The sequence below is a fragment of the Oreochromis niloticus genome, linkage group LG8, assembly GCF_001858045.2.
Source record: "Oreochromis niloticus isolate F11D_XX linkage group LG8, O_niloticus_UMD_NMBU, whole genome shotgun sequence".
NCBI classification, from domain to species: domain Eukaryota; kingdom Metazoa; phylum Chordata; class Actinopteri; order Cichliformes; family Cichlidae; genus Oreochromis; species Oreochromis niloticus.
The window spans coordinates 26,088,398-26,111,280 of NC_031973.2; the positions used below are offsets into that span (position 1 = coordinate 26,088,398).

The 22,883-nt window shown below is 40.6% G+C and overlaps 1 protein-coding gene across 1 annotated transcript in view; it reads right to left on the reverse strand.

The window, feature by feature from the left end:
* gas7b (growth arrest-specific 7b) overlaps positions 1 to 22,883 on the reverse strand; it is a 58,694-nt gene that overhangs the window by 35,002 nt on the left and 809 nt on the right. The window contains exon 2 of the mRNA XM_003438655.5: positions 3,371 to 3,488. Within this exon, the coding sequence (XP_003438703.1) occupies positions 3,371 to 3,488 (118 nt within the window). The remainder of the gene's footprint in view (positions 1 to 3,370; positions 3,489 to 22,883) is intronic.

A 22,883-nucleotide genomic window follows, 5' to 3' on the forward strand; every position in this document is an offset into this window, starting at 1 on the left:
TGGTGACACAGAAACACAAATGCACACGCACGCACGCGCGCACACATACACACACACACACACGCGTACACACACATACAATCTAATCTCGCTGAACTTTAGTGTAACCAAAGGGAAGTCCAAAGAAAATAGCAGAGATGCTATAAATACCTAAAAATTGTATCAAATGGGTTTGTTTGGAAACAGCTGCTGTGGTAGTGAAGAGAAAAGAACCACAAGACCTGTAGTACAGTGTTTGTGTGCGTGCGTCAGGACCGAGCGTTCTCTAAGCTTTTAGTCATCGTGCAGCTAAGACTCAGAAAATAAGTCCTGCAGGTTTTTCCATGCCCTGTGAGGCCAGTTTCACAACACCATAGCAACAATATTGCTTTTTTTATGAGCCAGGATACAGATGCTGCTGATGTGTGAAAAAAACAACAACAAAAAAAGTTATGAAAAATTAATCATTTTTTTTCCTCGTAGGAAACATTGTGGGACTCCTTTTGTAGCACCAAACGCATAAAAACAAGTAAGATCTGCTGACTTCTCAGTGGAATAATGTGAAAGGGAGAAATAGATGTTTTTACTATTCAACAACAGTCTTATCCGGTGAGAGTGCGGGTTGGGTCCAACTTTTAAGACAGCAGCACTTAAGCACCTCATTAAATCCTAAAGGAGCAGAAGGAGAAACCCCTGGTCTCGTGCCCGGGTGGAGACCTCAGCTAAGTTTAGATCCGTGCTAATGACCGCCGCAGCCGTGATCAGAGGCGAGCACGCTGTGAGGGTCATCAGTCACTGCTAGGCCACAATCCCAGTTATATGAATAAGATAGGTGCACATGTGAAACCAGTACAACAAGCTGATTCACAACAGAAGGCCAAGTATGAATAATGTTTCTAACTGTTCTGTCAGGTCTTATTACTGACAAGTGGTTATGTGTTTTGGTAGGAATTCACACTGAAAAGTGAGCGTTTGGTCCAATCTCCAAGCCTGAGAGCCAGCTCTCTGTCTGAACGCAGCGCAGGAAACGAGAGCCCCTGCCAAACTGTCTTCAGGTTGAGTGACAGAAAAATTTACTGAATATAAATTGTTTTTATTTTGCCTTAGTAGGAGGAAATGAGGATTGTTTACATTTACTGACTTCTTGATTTTGTTGATTTTCACCTGAAGGTAAAGGATGCTAGTAATACTAATAAGAATAACAACAACCACAACAATTATAACAATAATAATAATAATAATGATAATAATAATAATAATAATAACATTAGCATTATTACAAATAAATGAATCAATGCAGGGATGAAAAAATTGATGACCCTTTGATTTGTGCATAGACTTTTGTATGCATGGTTTGCACACAGGTTTGTCCATGTGCACTGTTGTGCTTGTGTGACAGCTGCATGTATAAACCACTCTTACCTTTATTATTTAACTCAAAGGCACATGATAGTTGTAAGATATTAGTGTCATCAGTCAAGTTTTATAGCGACTTCACTCTGGGATAGTATTAAGCTGTCTCTGTGCCAGTGTGTGAGTGTGTGTGTCTAATCAGGGAGACACTGAGAGGTGATTGTGTTGACAGAAACAAGGCACTATCAGCAGGGTCTGTCCTTACAGGCCCTGATGGACGGCGTCTCTCTCTGGTACCATGACTACAACAGACACTGAGTGAACATTCGGCCGGATTACAGTCACATTAAATCACGCAGGTATCATTTTAAAGATCAAAATAGAGCTCTGCTAGCTTTCTGTTTCATGAAAGAAAACATATTATCGAGAATTCAAAGAGCGGTCTGAGAGCAAAGCAGGAAATCTTTTACTTCAATGTGACAAATGGGAAATGAATGTTTATAAGCATGTCTTTTAGAAATAAGTATTAACAAAGAAACCTCAACAGACAGCACAAGCGTCAGAGTGCAAAAATTAATAATGACAGCTAAAGAAAAAAATGTGCAGAAATAAACCAACTCATAAACCCAGGCGAACCTACAAAAGCCTGAGTTCTAATTTCTCAATAAACTGATTTAGTGGGTTTTGCAAAAAATACCAATACTTCTCTGAAGTATTGCTCCATTACATTTACACACTGATGACCAAAACATAATGATTATTGGAACTACAGAATTTGCCCTTAAGGGTAACTAGTATCAGAACGCATGGTTACAGCTGTTATTACATTCTGGGGTAAATTCCAAAAGGGAACTGCTAATAGTTAATTCAGCATACTTTTAATATTGACTATCATGTGTAGTATACAAAGTGAAAACTGAAGCTCTGGTTTGACGTTCACTGTGTAACTGGAAGGAAGTGTGTGGTTGGCACTTTTTTTTTCTAGAGAAGGAAGGAGACAGTGTCATAAATGTTCTAGTGTGATGCCCTTTGAATGTGGTTTAAGAATATAACTCAGAAGTAAAGAGCTTTGATCAAAAGGTAGCGTGTTTGGTCCTAGCAACACTCTGTGCCAAGTATGGTTCTCAAGTCAGGAGCTGATTAGCCTAGCTTAGCATGTAGGCAGTGGGCACCAGCTAGCTAGATTGTGAAGCTAATAACAATAACTAATAACAGCTGAAAACTACTTCACTCAGGTCTCCATTTCTCTGTTTTGGAAGGTCACTACCCTTACATAGCTGTATCTGATGATTTTTTTAGCTAATGTGGAATGAAACACAGCTCAGCGAAACTGCTGAGCTTGACTCCATAGCGTGCTAAAGCTAATAATGAAACCTCATGACAAGATCAAGCACACAAACTGATTTACTGACATTTGTGATATGAGATTTACTGTTAATAGTGTCAATAGTTATCGCTGAAAAAACTGTGACTTATTCTGTGTTTGTTATTAAATTTAACTGACAAATCAGCTCTATTTTTATAAGTTGCCTGTAAAACTAACCACACCTGTGAGTACTATTTCATATTCTATTTTGCCCTGTTTAGTAAATCTGGCCTTAGGTTAACAAAAAACAACAAACTAGGTGACAGAGCTAGTTGTCTACCAATCGTAAGGTCAGTGATTCGATTATAGCACCTCACATCTGCATGCCAAATTATCCTTGGGCAAGACAGTGAACTCTGACTTTCCCCAATACATCCATCGCAGTGTAAGTGTTAGGTTAAAAAGCGCTGAGGCCTGTGTGAATGGGTGAATGAGGCTTGTAGTAAGAAAGAGTTTTGAGTGTACACATAAACTAGAAAAGCATTACATCAGTACCACTCCATTTACCATTTAAGTAGTGACCTCTGGGCCCAAAAACAAAAACTGAAGAGGGCCCTTAGGCTTGAATAGGAAAGCGAGCCACAAAAAGCTGGGCTAGTGATATTCTGGCTCCAGCTTCTTCTCACAGCAGTCACAGCAGGTCTAAAAAATCCACATTACATTTTCGCTTACCGTTGTTTGTGGTGTTGACATAGTATCGCCGCCCTTGTGGAGACATATAGCATTTCCAGTGAGGAGGCAAGGGATCTTTGAGATCCTCGACAGGAATCTGACTCAGAGATGCTGTCCTCTATCAAAACAGAAAAATAATAAATGTCAGTAATGATGAAAAGTTTTAGATCCAAGATAAAAATGATGTTTACTCACTATTTTTCCTATTTGTTGACCTAAAGTTTGGAGTTAAAAACAAGATTAGGCTATACTGCTGGTGCAGAAGAAATGTACAGCCTGGGTTCAATGAGGTTCTCATTTCCTCAAGCATTTCGCAACCATCAATGACATCATAGCGGAGCAGGCGGAATTGCTGCCGCTGCCACACAGAGAACAAGAAACTGGCATGGCCCTGAGGTTGGACGGAAAGCTCCAGAGCTCCAGAGTCAGCACATGAGCACACACAGCCGACAGCTGAAGAACACGACCGAGAGAGAGAGAACATGTAGCCAAACTGCGCACATCTGCTACTGATTAGCAGAAAAACAAAGGGCTGAGACTATTGTAACACATTGTGGGGATGCTGTCTGGAGACCCGGGAGAGCCAAATGAAATTCCAGCTCTATTCCTCAACAGAAAGTCTGGCATAAAGAGGTTCGTTTTACAAACTGCGAAGATATTTGAGCCAATCACTGGAGGTAAATGGATATGTCTTTGAAGGATAAGGATTTGGAGCACTTACAAACCGCACAGTGAACTCCATCTCTGAATACTGACTCTAAACCCTTCAATTTATAATCAGGCTTAACGAGAAGGAGAAACATTATGCATTTAGGCATGGAGGGTGGTATTACTTAGCCTTTTAAACTATAAGACCAATTGTATTTGCTAGAGATTTACAAGTCCTGATCTTGGTCTTCAAATGATGCATTTTTAAGCATTAAATCACTGTGAAACTCAGATGCTGTTTGTATCTAAACAAACTAGTAGGTTCTGGGTCAGTTCAAGTGTTGTTATGCGAGAGAATGATAACAGGAAGCACTGGGGAAACCAGTAATGAGTGAAACTAACTGTCCTGAAAGGCCACTCTGGGTACGAGTTTGGAATCCAGGAAACAGGAATGCACTTCATTACCATTAGAGGCACCTGGGATGAGGACAGACAACACATTTCTTAATGGAAACCATCTCATTACCCATTTAGGGGTAATCAATTGCTAGTCAGTAACTATTTAAGCCCAAACTGTCCTTGGAGAATGAATCCATTACATGTAACTGCTGCCCTCAGTGAAAGAAGCAAAGGATAAAACCCAGACCTCTGTGGTCCCACAGGGCTCGAGAGCATGAACACATGTCAACCTCTGGAGACTTACGACTGTGTGTAATTACACACTCTCCGACAGCATCTCAGCTAAGTTTTCTCTTTGATGGTCTCGGTGGTCACTTTTATATTTGTCCTTCATGTGTCTTTGAAAAATCGTCTGGTAATTTCTTACAGAAATGAAAAGTGGTCGCGGAGAAGTAACGATGGATAAACGGCATGCTACAAAAGAAAATCAGAGCTATTTCCAGTTGCAGCAGTGACAGAGAATAGCGTGGTTTGTGCACTGAAAAAGAAATGGAAAGAGTGTAAGAAACAACATGACAGTCAAACCACAGATACAGCTACAGCAGAGCTTAGTGCTACAGTGTGTGATTGTGCCTGCAGAGGGAAGACGGCCTTCATTTACTTCGCACGTCTCTCAGTCAAACATGCGCTTTTGCAAATTCGTTTTCACAGTTTCAGAGTAGAATTGTGAAAACAAGACGAGACCAAGCCAAGGGTGTAAGCAAGACCCGATGTCTTGTATAGAAGCTGACGTAGCAGCAATACAGGAGCCAGCTTAGGGCTCCTATCATCTTGCATTGTTATTTGGTCTTTGTGACACAGTAAATCTGCCTTTGGGCCCGGCTGTCTAGATGTTAATCATGTTTTAGTGAAAGTTCCTGTCTAGTGAGACCTAGTAACTTATCCAAGAAAAGGAGGAAATTAGCAGATAGAACATAGCTTTCGATTCGGGATTCTTTTGAGTGCCATTTAGGATCTTTCTGCATTTACCGTGTTGGTTTTTAGAGCAAGAAGTGACCATGTTTAACATCACGAAAGCCATTTGCCAGATTATTATTTTAGAAATGCTCCATAAAACCTTAATACCACATCAGACGTCTCACACGGGAAAAGACCCAGGGAAACTGAGTTACCTATAAAAATGATTTAAAAAAATAACGATAAAAAGCGATAAAAACCCTGAAAACCATAAATTTCACAGCCTCAACTCTCCCGGCCCGGTACCAGACGACTCACGGACCGGTAACGATCCGTGGCCCGGGGGTTGGGGATCCAGGAATGTTTGCCCTCCAAGTTTGACCTTACAGCATCAATCGGAACAAGATTCTGGTTGTTTTTTATCAGAGGACTTCATTTACATACCATCGATACATCTCCAAAGCTTCAAGATCTTCCAGGTTAACAGATCTCATGTACTACACTAATAAAATACCCTTGGAGTTTTCTCTGCATTTCCTGGCTGCTTTCCTGTTGGCGTCTTTCTGTTGTTAGGTCACATGTTCATTATCAGTGAAATGTTAGACCAGTATTGTTGTTCTCGGAGCTGAGCAGATATGGCTCTTAGTAGCAGGCAAAGACAGATGGGAGTGGGCTGCTTGAGCTGAGAAGGACATATAATATGCAAAAACTCTTGGCCACGGAGACATTTTAGTTCATTTTTAGCATGACAATTTAAAAAAAGAGTCTCTGAGTCTTGTGTTAAATTTCAGTCTCTTCAAACATCAACAAATTTCACAAGTGAGCAAAGTTTTGACCGAGCCACAAGAGCGCAAGTTAAAACTCTCCTTTCTGACAGAAGTTTGTGACAGATCTGACAGCCCTGTCGTGCTGCAGAAAAAAATAAAAATCAGATGTGAATGAGAGAATGGGAACACCTTGGCAGTGGGAAATATTAAGAGTCTGAGAGCCAGCTTGCCTAGGCATATGCAACTTTAAATAATGCACCATTCCAGATGGTTAACCTTCTAAGCCCCAGACTGCCTTTGGCTCCACACTCATGGCTTGCCAGAATTGCCCCTGGTAGAGAATGCAAGGACTCATCAGGGCCTGTGATGACTGATGAGCAACCACTATAATCGTTTCAGCACTCTGCAGGCTCCGCAGACCCCAGTTTAAAAGATAAACCTCTAATTGAACGCGTATTACTCATTTCAGATGTCATTAGAGAATCTTCAAGATAAGAGAAATATTAGTTCGAGCAATGAACTAAACGAGTGAATTGTAGTTTCATTAAAATGTCACTATCAGGTTGAAGTTATGAATACCATGTTTGCCTTTTTTGAATTCTGTCTCATCTTTTCCAGGCTATCGTTTCAACTGTGTACAATCACGATAGAGGACAGAAAACATGGAAATAAAGAGAGGGGTATGGTATTCTTCTTAAGCTTGGAACACACCTTAAACAGAACAACAAGTTTTTACCAACTTACACAAGTCTTAAGACTTTGGCCGTCCAGGCGGAGCATACAACTTACAAAGGAAAATCTGATAATCTGAGCTCTGGAAGTCTGAGCTCCATAGTAGAAAACATGCACAAGCACATTCTGCAGACGCACAATATAATACACACCAAGATTAGTTTCTAAAGGTTCAAAACACCAAACACACGTGGTCTTCCAAGATGATCACTTATCTCAAAGTTGAGAAATAACTATTAGCAGTTTTTGGGAAGTCTGCATAAACTCCGCATTCGTCTGGGAAAGAGCATTGGTTAATGAAAGAAGAGAACATACTCAACAGAAAAGCAGGAATCTGATCAGTCTCTGCTACGAACTAAAGTTGAAAAACCTAACTCCAGTATCTCTGAGGATCCCAGTTCTAGACAACCTAGCAGATCCTATTATGACAACCTTGTGTGTTCTTGTACTAAACTGGCATCAGTTGCAAACATACCTGCGAGTATACGGTTGATGTCTGTAGATCCTAGAGTTTGTAAAATGAAACCAACTTCTGATAAACTTGTTTATTTACCTTGACTAACACACAACTGATAAAACTGGCAGCGACTGGATCTGATGACTGAAAATGTTTACATATCATACACTACAGTGATTTGATCTGACAGCTTTCAGCTACAACAGACTGGGACTATCAACTAGACTTTGTCCACATTTCTTCCATCAAGGCTTCAAAGCCATAGAGTTATGCTGCATTTTTAAAATTGATGTTGAAGTTCTAGTTGATAAACTGCAGCTGAATTCCAACTGAAGTTGCCCTATAGTGAGTTTGAGGTCTTTTGCTAATACAGCTATTAGAGCATTTCTTTTTCCTAGCTATAAGATTTTTTTACCCAGTTCTGTAGCAACTTTTAGCTGGTCTTTTTGGACCAGAAAGTGTTTGTTCAGAAAAACAAACCAAACAACCAATACACCCACTCCACTCTGTCTGTCGAGCACCGAGTGGCTGTCAGATAAAGTTAGCAACTAGTAAAGTTAGTCACTATAATAGTCTCCCAAAGAAGGTTTTGTCTGTTGAATGTGTGACTGTATTTATAAAACCAATAAAACAGAAAAGGGCAGTTTAGCTTAGTCTACCACTTGTTGTGCTGTTCTTGAGTGGCCTAAATTGTTTTGTTATTAAAATATGAGTAGAAATTTCTGAATTATCGTCATAAATCTAAAGTTTAATGCGCTTAAATGTACAAAGAGTGAAACATGAAATTGTGATTGCGGCTGTTTTACAATGAACTATGGAACCCTCATATTTTCCACAACTGTTAAATTTTATTTTTTGAAATTTTGATTTTTTTTATCTTATCTTTTCCAAGCGAAGCCACGAATGCTTCCCTGATCACGCTGCTATCATAAGCAGATCCCAGCATTTTCTCCCCCCGATTACAGACATTTCCCACAAATCCCCAAACACAGGCAGCATCTCTTATTATGGAAAACAAAATACCTCATGGTCTCTCTATTTCAGGGACACTGGCTTCCTGCCTGGAAAACCAAGAATAATTTGTTAAATTCCCTTGGAAAATGCCTTTAAATAAATAGCTGTCTCACACTGAGGTCAGTGAGAGAAAAACAGCCTAGTAAACTAGGTAGTTAGCCCTTCACCCTTTAACAGTCTCAGCTGAGAACTAAAGGGAATATTAGAAACATTATAAAGGAAGTTCAGACTCTGTTCATGATCTAACTTTTGAAAAAAAGAGGTATACTTCAACTTCTATGCTATTTTAAAAAAACCCTAAGATGTCAAAATTATTTGCTGACTTGAGCAACTTGAAAATGCAGAATAACCTTCCACTGACATCAGACATGATCTTTTCAGATTGTGAGCAGTTTCCATCATTGAGCAACAGTCTGAGTGACAAATCCATCTGTAAGCTTTCGGCAGGTTAGCATCCCGACAACACAGACATCAGACTGTCCGTCAAAGGTGAATCATCAGATGCAACTGTCACTCGCTGGGATCACACGGTTTGAGAAATGCTGGTCACCCACACACTGGCTGTGTGGAGGAGGACCGACATGCAGCCTTGCTGATCCATAGTTTCAACAGATTACTGGACAGGACTGCTGCTTAGCTGTCATCAAACATGTCCGAGTGACTCAGTCTCTCCCGATTCGTGACAGGATGTGTGAAAAAAAAGAGTTTGTTTTTTTGATCTTGCATCGCTGACCTCCAGTGATCCCTGTGGAAGCACATGGACGTCTGAGAGGAGGCTTTGTCAGAGCAGCTGTTTGTCTTTCAGCAGGATGAATCCAGAAACAGAGATAATTTCAAGTATTCATATTTCATATGTAAGCTGTAATTCATGAGCCTACACTACAGAACCAGGGGTCATGTATTTAAAAAAGCCCCTTGACACAGTTTTACACAACTCAGTGTCCCCAGATTTATGTCAAGTACCTCCACGCAAAGACTGACCCTAATAAAAGTAAAATGTTTTCAACAATTATATAACAAATAGTAGAAAGCCTATAAACAACTCAATATCAGAAGAGAGTATGCTCTGACTCTTCCAGTAACCCCAGACTGACTCCATGATGTCGTGACTCAGTGGGGATCAGACCATCGGTTACAGAAATCCTTGCTCTTCTAATCTAAACCTTAAGTACCCTTTATCTTGTGAATCAGAAAATAAGAATGTAGCAGACAGCTCCGATTTTCAATGAACCCATGAGAGTTCATGCAAAATCACAGATCTGTCATGAACATTTGCCTTTTTTTTTTTTCTTTCTTTAATCCAACCGCAAATGTTTTAGCACCAAAAACAGCCTTGCACAATCAAAGACAATCCAGGGATTTCAGCTAATAATACCAAATGGATCTTATTAAACATGGAACAGTGGAGTTAATAGATACACTGAACACTGGAAAAAATGTCACTGAACATAATTTTAGTGCTGAATCATCCAATCAATCTTATGCTAAATGTATAGATTCCAGCTCCACATCCACAGAAGAAAACATAAATGCACCAGTAAAGAAAATAAGGGCAAAGAGGGGGAATTATGCTCCAAGAACACTATATTTAAAAACCTTTTTTTCCAAGCTGTCTGTCACAAGCTAGCTACAAGCCTTCCAGAGATTTGTTTTTAGCCTGAAGGCAGAAACTCTAAACTACAGCAAGAGAGGACTGAAACACAGGAAACCAGGAAAAAATCCAAAATCCATATTTTTCATTCCTAAACGAGCAGTGGTCATGCACAGGTAGGCAAACCAGGCAAGGAGCAGGCAAAATGCAAAGGCTATGAAACAGTGAAAAGCATCACATGTGGTTGGATTAGAGGAACATGAGAGAAAAGCTTGACTACTGTAATTTCAAAGATGATCTGGCAAGTGGGCAAGTGGACAACTGGTGCTATATATAGGCTGAATTCCAATCCCTTACACCCTCTTCCCACATACTTTTACTTAGATTCCCTTCATCTGGAAGACCTCCTACATAAGATAGTGTTTTAAACCAACTACAGTTTAGTGAAACAGAACTTATAAAAGGTCCACACAGAACAAGCTTGCTAACCACACTCTGTGAAGGTACAGCACCTGTTTTGTGCCCACTGTGGAGACACTACCAGCACTCACAAAAGTGAGTGTGATTTAGTCTCAGCAACAAACAAAATGAATTGGCTTTTGTGTAAATTCTGTATTCGTAGCCACAAAATGAAAGAACGGAAAAGAAGAAAATAGATGAGTTGAAGATTAAGGAAAGTTGATGAAATTGAAACTGAAAATTAATATTTTTTAATAACATATGACCTGAATACATCATCTGAAATCAGCTTTGCAGAAGATTTCACAAATGTTGCTGTTTAAGGGGATAGGTTTGAGGGGATAGGTTAATTGGATAATCCAAATTGTCACTAGGTGTGAATGTGTGAGTGAATGTGAGCGTGAATGGTAGTCTGTCCCTGTGTGTTGGCCCTGCGACAGACTGGCGACCTGTCCAGGGTGTACCCCGCCTCTCGCCCTATGACAGCTGGGATAGGCTCCAGCGCCCCCGCGACCCTGGAAAGGATAAGCGGAAGCGAATGGATGGATGGATGGATGCTGTTTAAAGTTGTTCCTGTTTTCCAAAGCTCGCTGTTGTAGTTCTCTGCCTGTGATTTAAGAAACCCTTTTGCAAAGGTAAGCATGACTCAATGCAGAGTGACACGTGACGCAGACTGAGGAGGCAGATTAGGCGCTACGGCCGACGACAGGACAGCCAATACAAATTTCAATATTTGTTTTTGTTTGTTTGTTTTTGTAAATTGCACCACAGAGTCGGTGCTGTAATTTCAGGAGGTACTGGCCCTCACAGCAACATGTGGATTTGCAGCAACAAGTGCGGGCAACAACAGGTCAGCTGTATTGACTCGATACGAAGAATTATGGGTATTTCTAACAAATGATTTCTATTCCACGTGCTGTAGCTCTTCTATACACCCCTCTAAGTCAATGGTAAAGCAGGAATGGAATGCTGCTGGTGCTGCCAGGTTGGTCGGTGAAGCAAATTTGTGGTTTTTTCCATGTTAATCATACTTCTACATCAAGTCACGGAACACGTAGAGTGTATAGTCTGCTCTGCATGTCTGTGACAAGACTACAATGGCAGGAAGAAATAAGATCTCCCCTTCTACTCCTGGCTCTTTATGTCGTCAGTGGGAGTGGATATCCATTATATGGACACACAATGTGAGAATGTAAGCACTGCCCATTTTCTGTTCAACCCTCCTGTTTGTGAGGCGCAGCCAATCAGAAGAAAGCTGGCTTAAAGGGAGAGGAAAGAGAGCCGTTTCAGATAGACAGTAAATGGAGAGGCTGCACCGAGGCCCAGTGTGAGGCAAATAAGGTTTATCTTGATCTGTGAATCAAGAAAAGCTAGTTGACTAGTAAGGTGCAAACATCAGAAATATGGAGTTAGCAGAATATCAGTCCTTTAAGACAAAACCAACCGTAAGTTAGATTAGATTGATGCCATAGGCTTCTGTGGTGGTTCTAAGCACAGCCTATGGACAGCTCAGCAGACTGTTGCCAATTTATTGTTGCCTATGTATCACAAACAACGTCTGTGGGCTATTCTTGCTTGTGCTGTCTTGTTTGTATTTTTTTAGGATTAGGGTTAAGGTTACCACCTATGATGATTTATACCACAGAGGGTTAAGTATTAATTCATCCCTGCTTGTAATCTCTTGGTTAGGTTGGTACATGTCTGCTTCAGTTATTACCAAAGATAATAACAAAGTTACAAGAATCCTGATCCTTACTCTAATTAGACCTTCAAAGACAAAATAAAATGCAGCCTGTAGTTTGCATCAGAGTTCAGTCGTTTCCTGCTGTATGCAGTCGAGCACGTCTTGAGGAGAAACCAAACAAATTCCATCTGTACACATACTGGAGCAGAGTCGTAAACAGCCACCAGTGAGCACAAGCCACAGACACAAACTCTAAGATGTAGACTGAGAGTGGGAGCCATCTCTGGTCTGGAGTTTCTGCAGAATCGCAGCGAGTCATGCAGCAGCTTCGCGATCTTGTTTCCCTGCTCACTCCATCTCCTAACGCTACATGTCAGAGAGGCATGGGAACAAAGGTGTAACAGCAAGTGGAAGTGTCTGTTTCCTATTATTCACTCATAAATACCTCCACCTTCCCTTTCTAGGGCGACACTGTCATGTCTGCACATCCCGGGTTCACACACGAAATGCTGACACTAATGTCTGTGTGAAAAGAACAACAGATGCCCAATCAACACCTTCACCCGGGACCAAATGATCTGATGATGATCCAGCCAGGTGTTGTCACAAAATGTGAAACTGTCACAAATACGATATTCTTTCCCTGACAAATAACATCCATAAAACAAAGCAAGACTGAAACTAATACAAACTAAACACTTTTGGGAAAAAGAGAAAGAAACAGTAAAGATGAAAGTTATACTGGGAACTGGCAAAAACTGATGTGAAACAAAATCTTAAAGACTCACATGCGAACCACTGAAAACATATCTTATCGCCTGTGTTATGAATGGGCCTCAGAGGAGACTGTACCACTGACCTCCTCACCCTCTGGGCTCGGCCAGTGGGGGAGAAATTTCTCACATGCGTGTTGGGCCGCCGCCTACTAGACCTAAGGAGAAAAAAGTGTCAAGACACAGCGAAAGTGAATGTAGGAGGGGTGGTGCAGTGAAAGAATTAAACAGTTCTTGAAGGGGGGGGGGCAAGTGAGACTGGGAAGAGGGAAACAGAGTGACAGGGTCTGTGGACCATATCTTTATTTGGGAGACATTGTTTTGGTTTGGGCAGATGTGGGAGCCTAAAGCAAAGCCACATTCCCAGATGCAGAGACACATCAGACACTCGGGGAGGAGGAGGGATTCACATGCCTGTTTAAACATGCACTCAGTCACATAGAGATATTGTGCATATGCTCCCACAAACTGTCATTGTCTGTCCACTGCCTCATCGTTGAGCACATGCATATATATATATATGTGTGTGTGAGAGTGTGTTTCACTACAACAAACAAAGCCTGTTCTGTTGCATCTTGCCCTCTACAAGTTTATGTGAATTTCACATGCCCTGTGACTTTTCTACTTCACCCGTACAAATAATGTCCTACTATGCTATGCTCTGCATGTGGAGGAGCGTGCTCACCAGTGTGTAGAGCTTATCTGCACGAGCCTGCTTATCTCAAGATCAGATGTGGTAGGATCTCAAGCCTCTATTCCAATTTCCACTTGAGTACTAAACTCACTGAGCTCTCGACAGTTCTTGCCGTGACCAGCTGATAGTTGGCACTAGTGGAAATGAGGCGTTAGTCTTTACTGTGCCATCCTAAAACTACGTAGTCCACTCAACTCGAGTCTACTCTACTCGGTTTTTAGGGTTACGATTAGGTGGCAGTACCTGATACTAGATTCTTTTTACTACATGCTCAACCTCAAGCTACGTCGAGCCACAAATGCAGTGCCAACAGACTGCATGCCACTGATTGGCCAGGGAGTCATGACACTGGATGAATCATGAGAGTGAGTTCTTCACAAGAATCAAACCAATGAAGGAAATGGCTGAACACAAACCAACACTGTAGTCTCTGGCTCTCGTCTTTTACCTAGAGTCTGACACAACATAGACCTACATCTATAGCAGTTATACCTTCGTGTCCATTCCCAAAAAGTTGATTCTGATCATCTGGACGTTGTGTTTTGAAACTCTATGTTCAGATGAAGGGAATAAACTTTTTAGGATTTCCTTACCTGGATGATTGAGCACGTATCAAGACATCGCCTCCATTATCGTGCTGTGTTTGTGCCACATGCAAAAGACGTCACGGGACTTTTGGGGCGCCTTGCTATAACGACCCCACCCACAGTGAGGTGGTGCTCAACTGAAATGGAAAACGACTGAAACTGAGTAGAGTAGAGCAGAGCAAAGTCAAGCCCACTAGGTGCTAGTGGAAAAGAGTCATAAGTGTTCCAGTTAGTACAGGTTTCCATCTAATCCTCCTGGTTAAGACTGTGTGTGTCATGTTGGGAATTACCTACTGATAGACTTCGTTATAGACGTTATAATTTATCTGGTGTTTCCCACCTGAACTGACTTGTTTCCATCTTACCCAATTCCAAATTGACCAAATTCTAGTTAGTTTAATTCGGTTGTCTCAACATCTTCAATACCTAAATGGCAGCAGAGTTTGGGTTGGGTTTCTAGGTCAGCATAATTTTGGATAAATTCTCTTATTCTCTGGTCTACTCGGGTTGGGTCTTGCGGTGCTTGGGATCCATAAATCTATTTACAGTGGATTTGTGTTATTTCAGAGACTGTTTTGGTCCTGTGAAGATCTCCACCTCAAAATCCATAATACCTACAAAATCGGTGGATTTCTTCGAAACAGTTGATCCACTAGAGCAGGAGGTGTCAAACTCCAGGCCTCAAGGGCCGGTGTCCTGCAGGTTTTAGATGTGTCCTTGATCCAACACAGCTGATTTAAATGGCTAAATTACCTCCTCAACATGTCTTGAAGTTCTCCAGAGGCCTGGTAATGAGCTAATCATTTGATTCAGGTGTGTTGAGTCAGGGTGAGATCTAAAACCTGCAGCACACCGGCCTTCGAGGCCTGGAGTTGGACAACCCTGCACTAGAGAGTAGGAGTGGAAGAAGGAGCTGACTATCATTGCATCAACACATTTTCCAACTCTCAGCCGTGACCGTAAACTTTGGATGCACTCTAAAATAATAGGATTATGGCTTTAGGTAACAGAAGCATTGCCTTTGAGTCTCAGCACTGACCTGAATAGTAGACATCATGTTTATTATTACACTGTTGAACACAGAACAAAACATCCCCTTGCAACACCTTTTAGAAACTAACAAGCTGACAGTCACCCCCACATCTTCCAGTGATTACAATCTCATAGTAAAGAAGGAAGTTAGATTTATGTTATTAATTTAGCAGTATAACCTCATAACACAGAAAATAGACAGTTGTGGCTTACAAAAAGGGACATGGCTAAAGGTTTAGTACAGTTAATTAAGTTTCTAGAGGTATGGTTATACCTATTAGCAACATCTGCCTGGAGATGGAGTTGTACAACACTCAGAATGGTCAGGTGGTTGCTTTGTCCACAGTAACAGATTTTAAAGATCCCAGGAGTTCCCATGAGTCCACCTTCTTTCCTGACATGACCATATGATTTGCATGCCTAAACAAGTCTATAATCCCAGCATCAAAAACACTCGATATATAAACTATTACCAACACCATCCATCTTCCATGTGGCTCAGACAATGTGTGCTTGCAAATACTCTTCACAGCACAACCCTCAGCCCAGCTCAGCCCAAAGAAGCTGTACACACATGAGTGAGAGTCAGATTTAAACAACAGTTTAATATGTCCATTCATTTTGAGTTTTCCCAGCACACAGATTTACACATTTTTACGGAGTAATGTGTCAACACATTTTGGCTGAATTCCTTTAGTATGCTGGAAAAATTAGACCTAAGTGAAAGTAACTATAATTGCACTTTAACTGAGCTAATGTGTCTCATGCTAGAATTTAAAGTAGCTGCACGTGAGTACAGCAAAACGATAGAAATGAAAGCTGTATATTTAGCATTCTACTTTGCTTTGTCTGTTCCAATGCACTGAGTTATTATTTCTCAAGGAGATATATAAAAACAACACAGCTCATCTTCAGTGTCAAAACAAACAACAGATTGTGATTGATAAGGTGTGATTGTGAAGGTGGGTGCTTCACAGTTATCCAGCTGATATTTCCACACAAACTGCTTTCCATGACAAGAAGTGACTATATTTCACAATGACATCAGCACAGGAGCGGTGGTGTTACTTTTCCAGCACGCAGGGGAAACACCTGGCTGTGTGCTGAAGACTCGCCAGCAGTCGTCTGACCCCCGGCATTCCACACCACGGATTATGCCAGGCTAAATCACCGTCCTAAAACCTCTACTAGAAGCCCCCTAAATTGCTCTCAGCGCTCCAGTTTCACAATAAACACAGCTGACTCTCTACTGGGACAAGCATTAAGGAGACAAAGTGGTTCTCCACCATTTTCAGCTTGTTCCAAATTGCTTACAGTAGTTCCCCTGGCTACATGAAGACTTAATAACCCAGCATTTCAGCTGGAGGAAAAACAATATATACTGATATTAAAATTTAGGAAAATTTGAATTACATCATTTTCCATGGAAGAAAACTCGTGCTTAACCATAAGTTACAGGGAAACCTACACTAAAAATATTTTATCTATATGAAGGAATTGAGGGGGTGGGGAGTCTCCGTCCAGATGGCCCCAGGCAACCCCCCGCTGCAAGGCTTTAGTTACATGTTAAGTGCCCATGTTGATAGTGTAACACTTCTTGGGGAGTCCTGATTTGTTATGGAAATGTCATATATAGCCCCAGAGTAACGAGAGCATATAAGTACCCTCTGCCCAGTTGGTAACTCACTGTGTCAACAATTCAATGAATTAAACTCGTTTTAGAAGGGTCACCTCAGCATGGCCTGATTTCTGTCTGTTTATGCTGAAGCCAGGGCAGCAACTATAAATTATTCTATTATCAGTTAACCTGCCATGTTATTTGCATAAACAAATTCAACCGGTGTGTGAATTGGCAAAAAAAGCCTGTCACAGTTCATCATAACCCAATTATTAAGTAAATTCATATGTGAATATGGTGTCAGGAGAGAATGTAGCAGGTAAGAATAAATTCTAGCCTATAGGATGACTTTGGGAATCACAAAGAGGAAGCAAGTGAAAGCAGAGGTGAGGATTAAAATGTGGAAGTTGAAGACTGTTCAGGAGACAGACTCTGGATGCTAGTTAAGAGTTGCCAGTTGACTGTGAAAGGACAGACGAAATGGTGAGGAAAACTACCAAGGTGGTTTTTGGTGTATCCTCTGGAGAGAGGAATGTGGATAAGGCGACTACAAGGGGAAATACAGGAAAGTATTCAAAAGAAGAGGTTAACAAAGGTTAACAAAGTAGGAAAGTCAGAGAGATGAAGAAGTAGACAGGAGTACTGGGAGGCTAGGGTACTGCAAAGAGTGGTGGCAAAGGCAGAAAAGGCTTACACTGAAGTGTGTGAGAGGCCGGACAGAAAGGAAGGGGAAAAGAACTTGCACTGACTGGCTAGGCAGGGAGATCAAGCTGGAAAGGATGTGCAGCGGGTTGGGGTGATTAAGAATAGAGATGGAAATGTGCTAACAAATGAAAGGAACTTCCAAGAAGACGGAAGGATGGTATTCATTTGCTGACAAAAGTCCTCACATCTAAACTGTACGCGGTGATGTCATCGAGGAACCATGCACAAACTCCTAATAGAAAAAAGTCAATCACTTCTTTAACGCCCTGCTCTTTTCATTTCCTCTTTAGTAGCTGGACGTTAAGGAGCCAAACAGTGATGTAATGTGTCATACCATTGTTTTTAGCCACAACATCTTTGGGAGCAGCATTTTTACATCCTTATCAAATAACATCTTATCATAGATTTTGCAAGATAACTACGGGAGGAGGTCATCAGTGTTTCTTAAAAAAAACATGACAGCATTACTTTGTTTCTCATATTCTGCCAAATAATTGCTAGTAACTACATGGGAAACACTTTTAGGAGCAGTTACAGCCATTACATTAGAAAGGTAACAGATACCTCCAACCCTTTGCCAAGTGGCTCCTCTATAGCGGTTAAGTCCTGATTTTATTATTGTGACATCACCTGGCAGCTACAGTATTGTGCAAAAGTCTTGAGTCACACACCATTAATTTATATTTTGCTTCCAAGCAGCCAGACCTTCTTGTAATTCTTTATAGTGATCTCGAACAATAGTTCCCCAGGCTTTCTCAAGATCTCCTCTTTGGACACTGGCTATTGCCTGACCATTTTTTCTGTTGTTTGTTGGATTTTTGTTAAGCCACTTACACTGACCTATGAATATATCAAGCATAGAAACACCTAAGTCAATGAATGAACCACATAACATAACCAATTTAAAATTGTCTCTTTAAACACTTTGTTACTCGCTGCCTGTTGCAATGACATGATTTGTTCCCATTTCTTTGGTTGAATCTACAAAAGCCTCCAAAACTAATACAGTCTGGTGGCCATAAACCAGTATTTTTGCACCAACAAGGTGATTTCTTCTTTCCTACAAAACCCTGGCATATCTCAACATGATGTGCGTTGTATCCCATCTTCACAAAACAAATGTTAGGGAAATCTGATTTTGTTTTATACGTCTATAGGGCCATATATCAGAATATTTGCTTTTTGAAGTATTGGTATCATTCTTAAAAATCCTGTATCAGCTGGGTTCTAATTGTTATCAACATTCTGGGAGAGCAAATCTTGTAAGCTTACTTATAACATGTATCATTTTCTGACCGCTTGTCTCTGAGTCAGTAGGACTACGTTATAGTTATGTTGCAACATCCTTGCAATAACGTTGGGGAGTACAATGTTACAATAACTAATGATATGTTCACAAGAAGTCTAAAAAGGTCCATGTTGTAGTAACCATTGTAATTAAATTTAAAATTAGACTGCAAGTTGTATGGTGACAAAGAATAGAAGAAAATAAAACCTGAAAATACAGTGTAATATAAACACAAGTAAATAATAAATGTGCTCTACTGCTAAGAGTTCAGCTTTTGGTCTTTAAGAGGTAGTTGTTTTGAATATTAGCCCAACTTTAAAGGAGCAACAAGTGTTGGTCTGTTAAAAACAGCAGAACTACAATGTGAATGATTCATTATGTTTAGAGGAATGACGCTGTTTGCAGAACAAAGCGACAACGCTGAAGATGACAACAGAGCCAGATCACAGCTCCATTGTTAAATGTGCCAGCTATACAAAGTGATTAATGCACGTCCTGTATTTATGATTACTTGTGATTCTGAAAGTTAGGCAGCTGAGTTACTCTGCACCAGAGAACAGATTTTTTTTTTTGACAGAGGTTTGAATACGTTAACTAAATGAGGAAAATACAGAAGTGGCTTTTTTTTCACCATTAGTCATTTCATTGTGCCGTCGTACAGCCTTCAAAACATGTCTGATCAAACTACAGCACAGCTGACACACTGACTGTGAAACCTCAAGTTTCAATATGTGTAATTTAGCTTACATGAAGTGGGAGGTCAACCTTCATTCCAGATTATAATACTATAATCCTGGCAGTAGAGTCTGTGTTGACAGAGGTATACTTAGTTTCTGTTTTCTTTAACCTAATATTGCATTAAGCTCATTAGGACGGGATTAACATTACAGGGGTGGAAAGAGGTGGTGGGGGATTTAATCTTTTCTTTCATCACTGATAACTTCACTGCTTTTCTGCTCTGAATTTTAAACTCTGAGGAAATACAGGAAACAATTCAAAGCTTATCTGAGAGTAATCACCTTTTTAACATTTCTTTCATATAAGATAAACTCAGCAATGATGTCTGTGCATGCATGGGTGCATTACAAACTGTTACTTCCAATAACTAATTGGGCAACTTTTAATGACACCAGTTTCACAAGATGCAAACAGCACCGGCTGAGTTAATGAGGCATAGCTGTAAACTCAGAGGTGAAAAATAAAGCAAATGTAAGAGTAAAAAAAAATGCAGTTAACCTAATGGCCACTTGAGGCAGACATCTAACAGAGAGCCATTGATCATAGACTCCTATGTTAAAATGACCATCTTTACAACACTGAAAAGAATGTTTAGTGCAAAACTTATTTTGGTCTATATGTTTACTATCATCTTAAGAGTAAGTGGCAGTATTTTTGTTTTAAATATATATCACCCTTTTAAATTGTAAAGGTAAAATGTATTTTTATAGGCTTGTGGCCACATCGGCTTCTGTTTGTACCTCACTCATGGAACTAGTACTTTTGCTAACTTTTGGGTTAATCTCACTATGACTATCCCCCTGCAATCCTAGTTGGACAAGAAAATTAATTTGGGGACAACCTGCAAGGTTTGTTGATGCTGGAAAAAATGCTGTTGATGCTAGTTTTAGTTCATACTGTCAACTAATTGTTTGTTCACTCAAAGTTAATGTCATTAACTGTTTCTACCCATTTTCTGCTAATCACAGGGGGCTAGAGCCCATGCTAGCTGTTATAGGGCAAGAGGGAGAGTACACTCTGGACAGGCTGCCAATCTGCTGCAGAACTAAGATATATGACATATATGACAACCATTCATATTCATACCTATGGTCGGCTTTCGAATCACTAATTAACGTAACCCAGTGTACGTCATTGGCCTGCTGGGGAAAGCTGGAGTTCCCAGAGAGAACAGACTGACTCATGCTGTTAGAGAGCAAGGGGAAAAACACCTGAGCAGTTCAATACGGAACCAGAAATGCTAACTGATGAGTGACTTTCCTCACTTCACTACACTGTCATTTCTCTGATGTGTAGGTTATTTTTAGAAGATTCCACTCCGGTGCAGACAGGAAATGTGGGTAAGCGGTTACTTCTGGCGGTTGTACCCACAACACTGAATATATCAAACATGATCTGCAGACCGCAGAGTTCTGTGGGCTCACAATAAACTGGGGAGAAATTTTATTTGTGTGATGAGTCACACCTCGTTTCAGATAAGCAAGCTATTGTTTCCAAATGCACCCGTGTTTAAGGGGCGAGCTCTTTCCACACATTGCATCAGAGATTTACAAAAAGTGCCAGTGCACCCAGCTGAGGAAGACTGGCCAGTTCTACAAAATTATATATTCTCTCATCTTTTCAGTATTCTTACCATGAGGACTGCACCTAATCAGAGTTTTTAAGAGCATTTCAAAGGTGCTTTCTGGCCTATAACATATCGTAGTGCATTCAGTCTAGCTCTGATGCAACTAGATTTCATCCTTCATCCACAGGATAACAGCAACAATGAAGATTATACCAGTAAAAAACAAGCAAATGTCTGCTTTATTGTGCTACTGACATGTAGAGTTTGCACTATGCTTAAAAGGACTGCTGTGTTATCATGATGAAACAAAAGGTTTGAAGCTAGACAAAAATGACTACAAAGTCATGCAAAATAATCCTAAAAAAACGAGACACAATAACTACAGGATGGCAAAAAAAAAAAAAAAAATCACCAAAAAGGCACAAAGAGACACAAAACAACCAAAAAACAAAAAAAGGGATAAAAAGAAGTCTAAAGACACACAATGAAAACCAAAAATCAGAAAAATATTACTTCAAAGACAACAAAAAGCACCTAAAGATACACAAACACATAAAATCAAAATGAGATAAAATATCTTCAATGTCAAAGACACAAAAAAAGGAATCACATTGTGGAATGCAGCCTCCAACTACACACCTGTACAGTTTTGTAATTACATCTCAAACAAAGCTGACACAATCTGTCCATGGACCGGCAGACAGTCAGACAAACAGACACCTGCCAGAGCACACAAAACTTTGTGGTACTTCTTTCCAGGACCACATTTTTCCTAGATGGCACACACACATGCACATGTCGCGGTGAATCATTTCGAGTTATTTCAGTATTCAAACCACTTACAGCAATCTGGGCTCTGGTGTTGATCAGCCTGCGAGGGAGCTTTAGCTACCTCTGTCAATGCATCAGTCAAAGCAGCAATGTCCCTACATTTAGGTCTTACCAGTGTACATGTGGATATTTTATATTTAAAAACAAACTACCCCTCACGCACTGGCTATGATGAGGGAAACGGTCCATAGAGATCTTTTAAAAAAGCTATTTTTGCTGCTCCCTTGCTGTGAGGGGTCAACACAGCGGGTAGCAACGCATGTTTGATTTACCAGTTTTACATCAGATCCCCTCCCTGACACGACCCCAAAGGGGGTTTGTGTTAGCAGTGTAACATGGGAGTGTATGGTGCTGTAGTTCTGACTTCTGCCTGGCATTTACTCATTATTAAAGGCAACTTTTCACACCTTTCAGTGTCATGATTCATTAAAGTTATTGTGAACTATATGATGCTGAAACTATTAAAACACTAACATGTCAACACCACCCTATTATAAAGCAGAAAGACCCTTCTGCCACTTCATTTCCGACATGTTGCACCTTTAGAGCTTACTGTGGTTTGCTTGATGAAACTCTCCAACCTGCACCACCCGACTGCCCCACCCATCAGCTCTGTCCCTAAACTGGTCTGGGACCAGATAAGAGATGCTGTGCTTGAACAGTCTTGTGTTTTCCTACCCCTGCAAATGGTCCTTTTTTCATCAGCACCATTCAGCTGTCACTAATCAACTTTCTGCATATGCTATCTAGATAAGATAAAAATGCCATCGCTGAGAATGCTAGGCTTCGTGCCCAACCTGATTGTAACCAACTCTCAGAACACAGGGTGGTGTCCAAATCTGACTACTCCTCTCAGAGCCATATATGCCGATGTTAAGGTAGGAGATCTAGTGAGACTTGGAGCAGCAGTGTGGCTAAACTCACAGAGAGGATAGACTGGGCGAGGACTGAAAGGTTTTGACCATGAAGAGC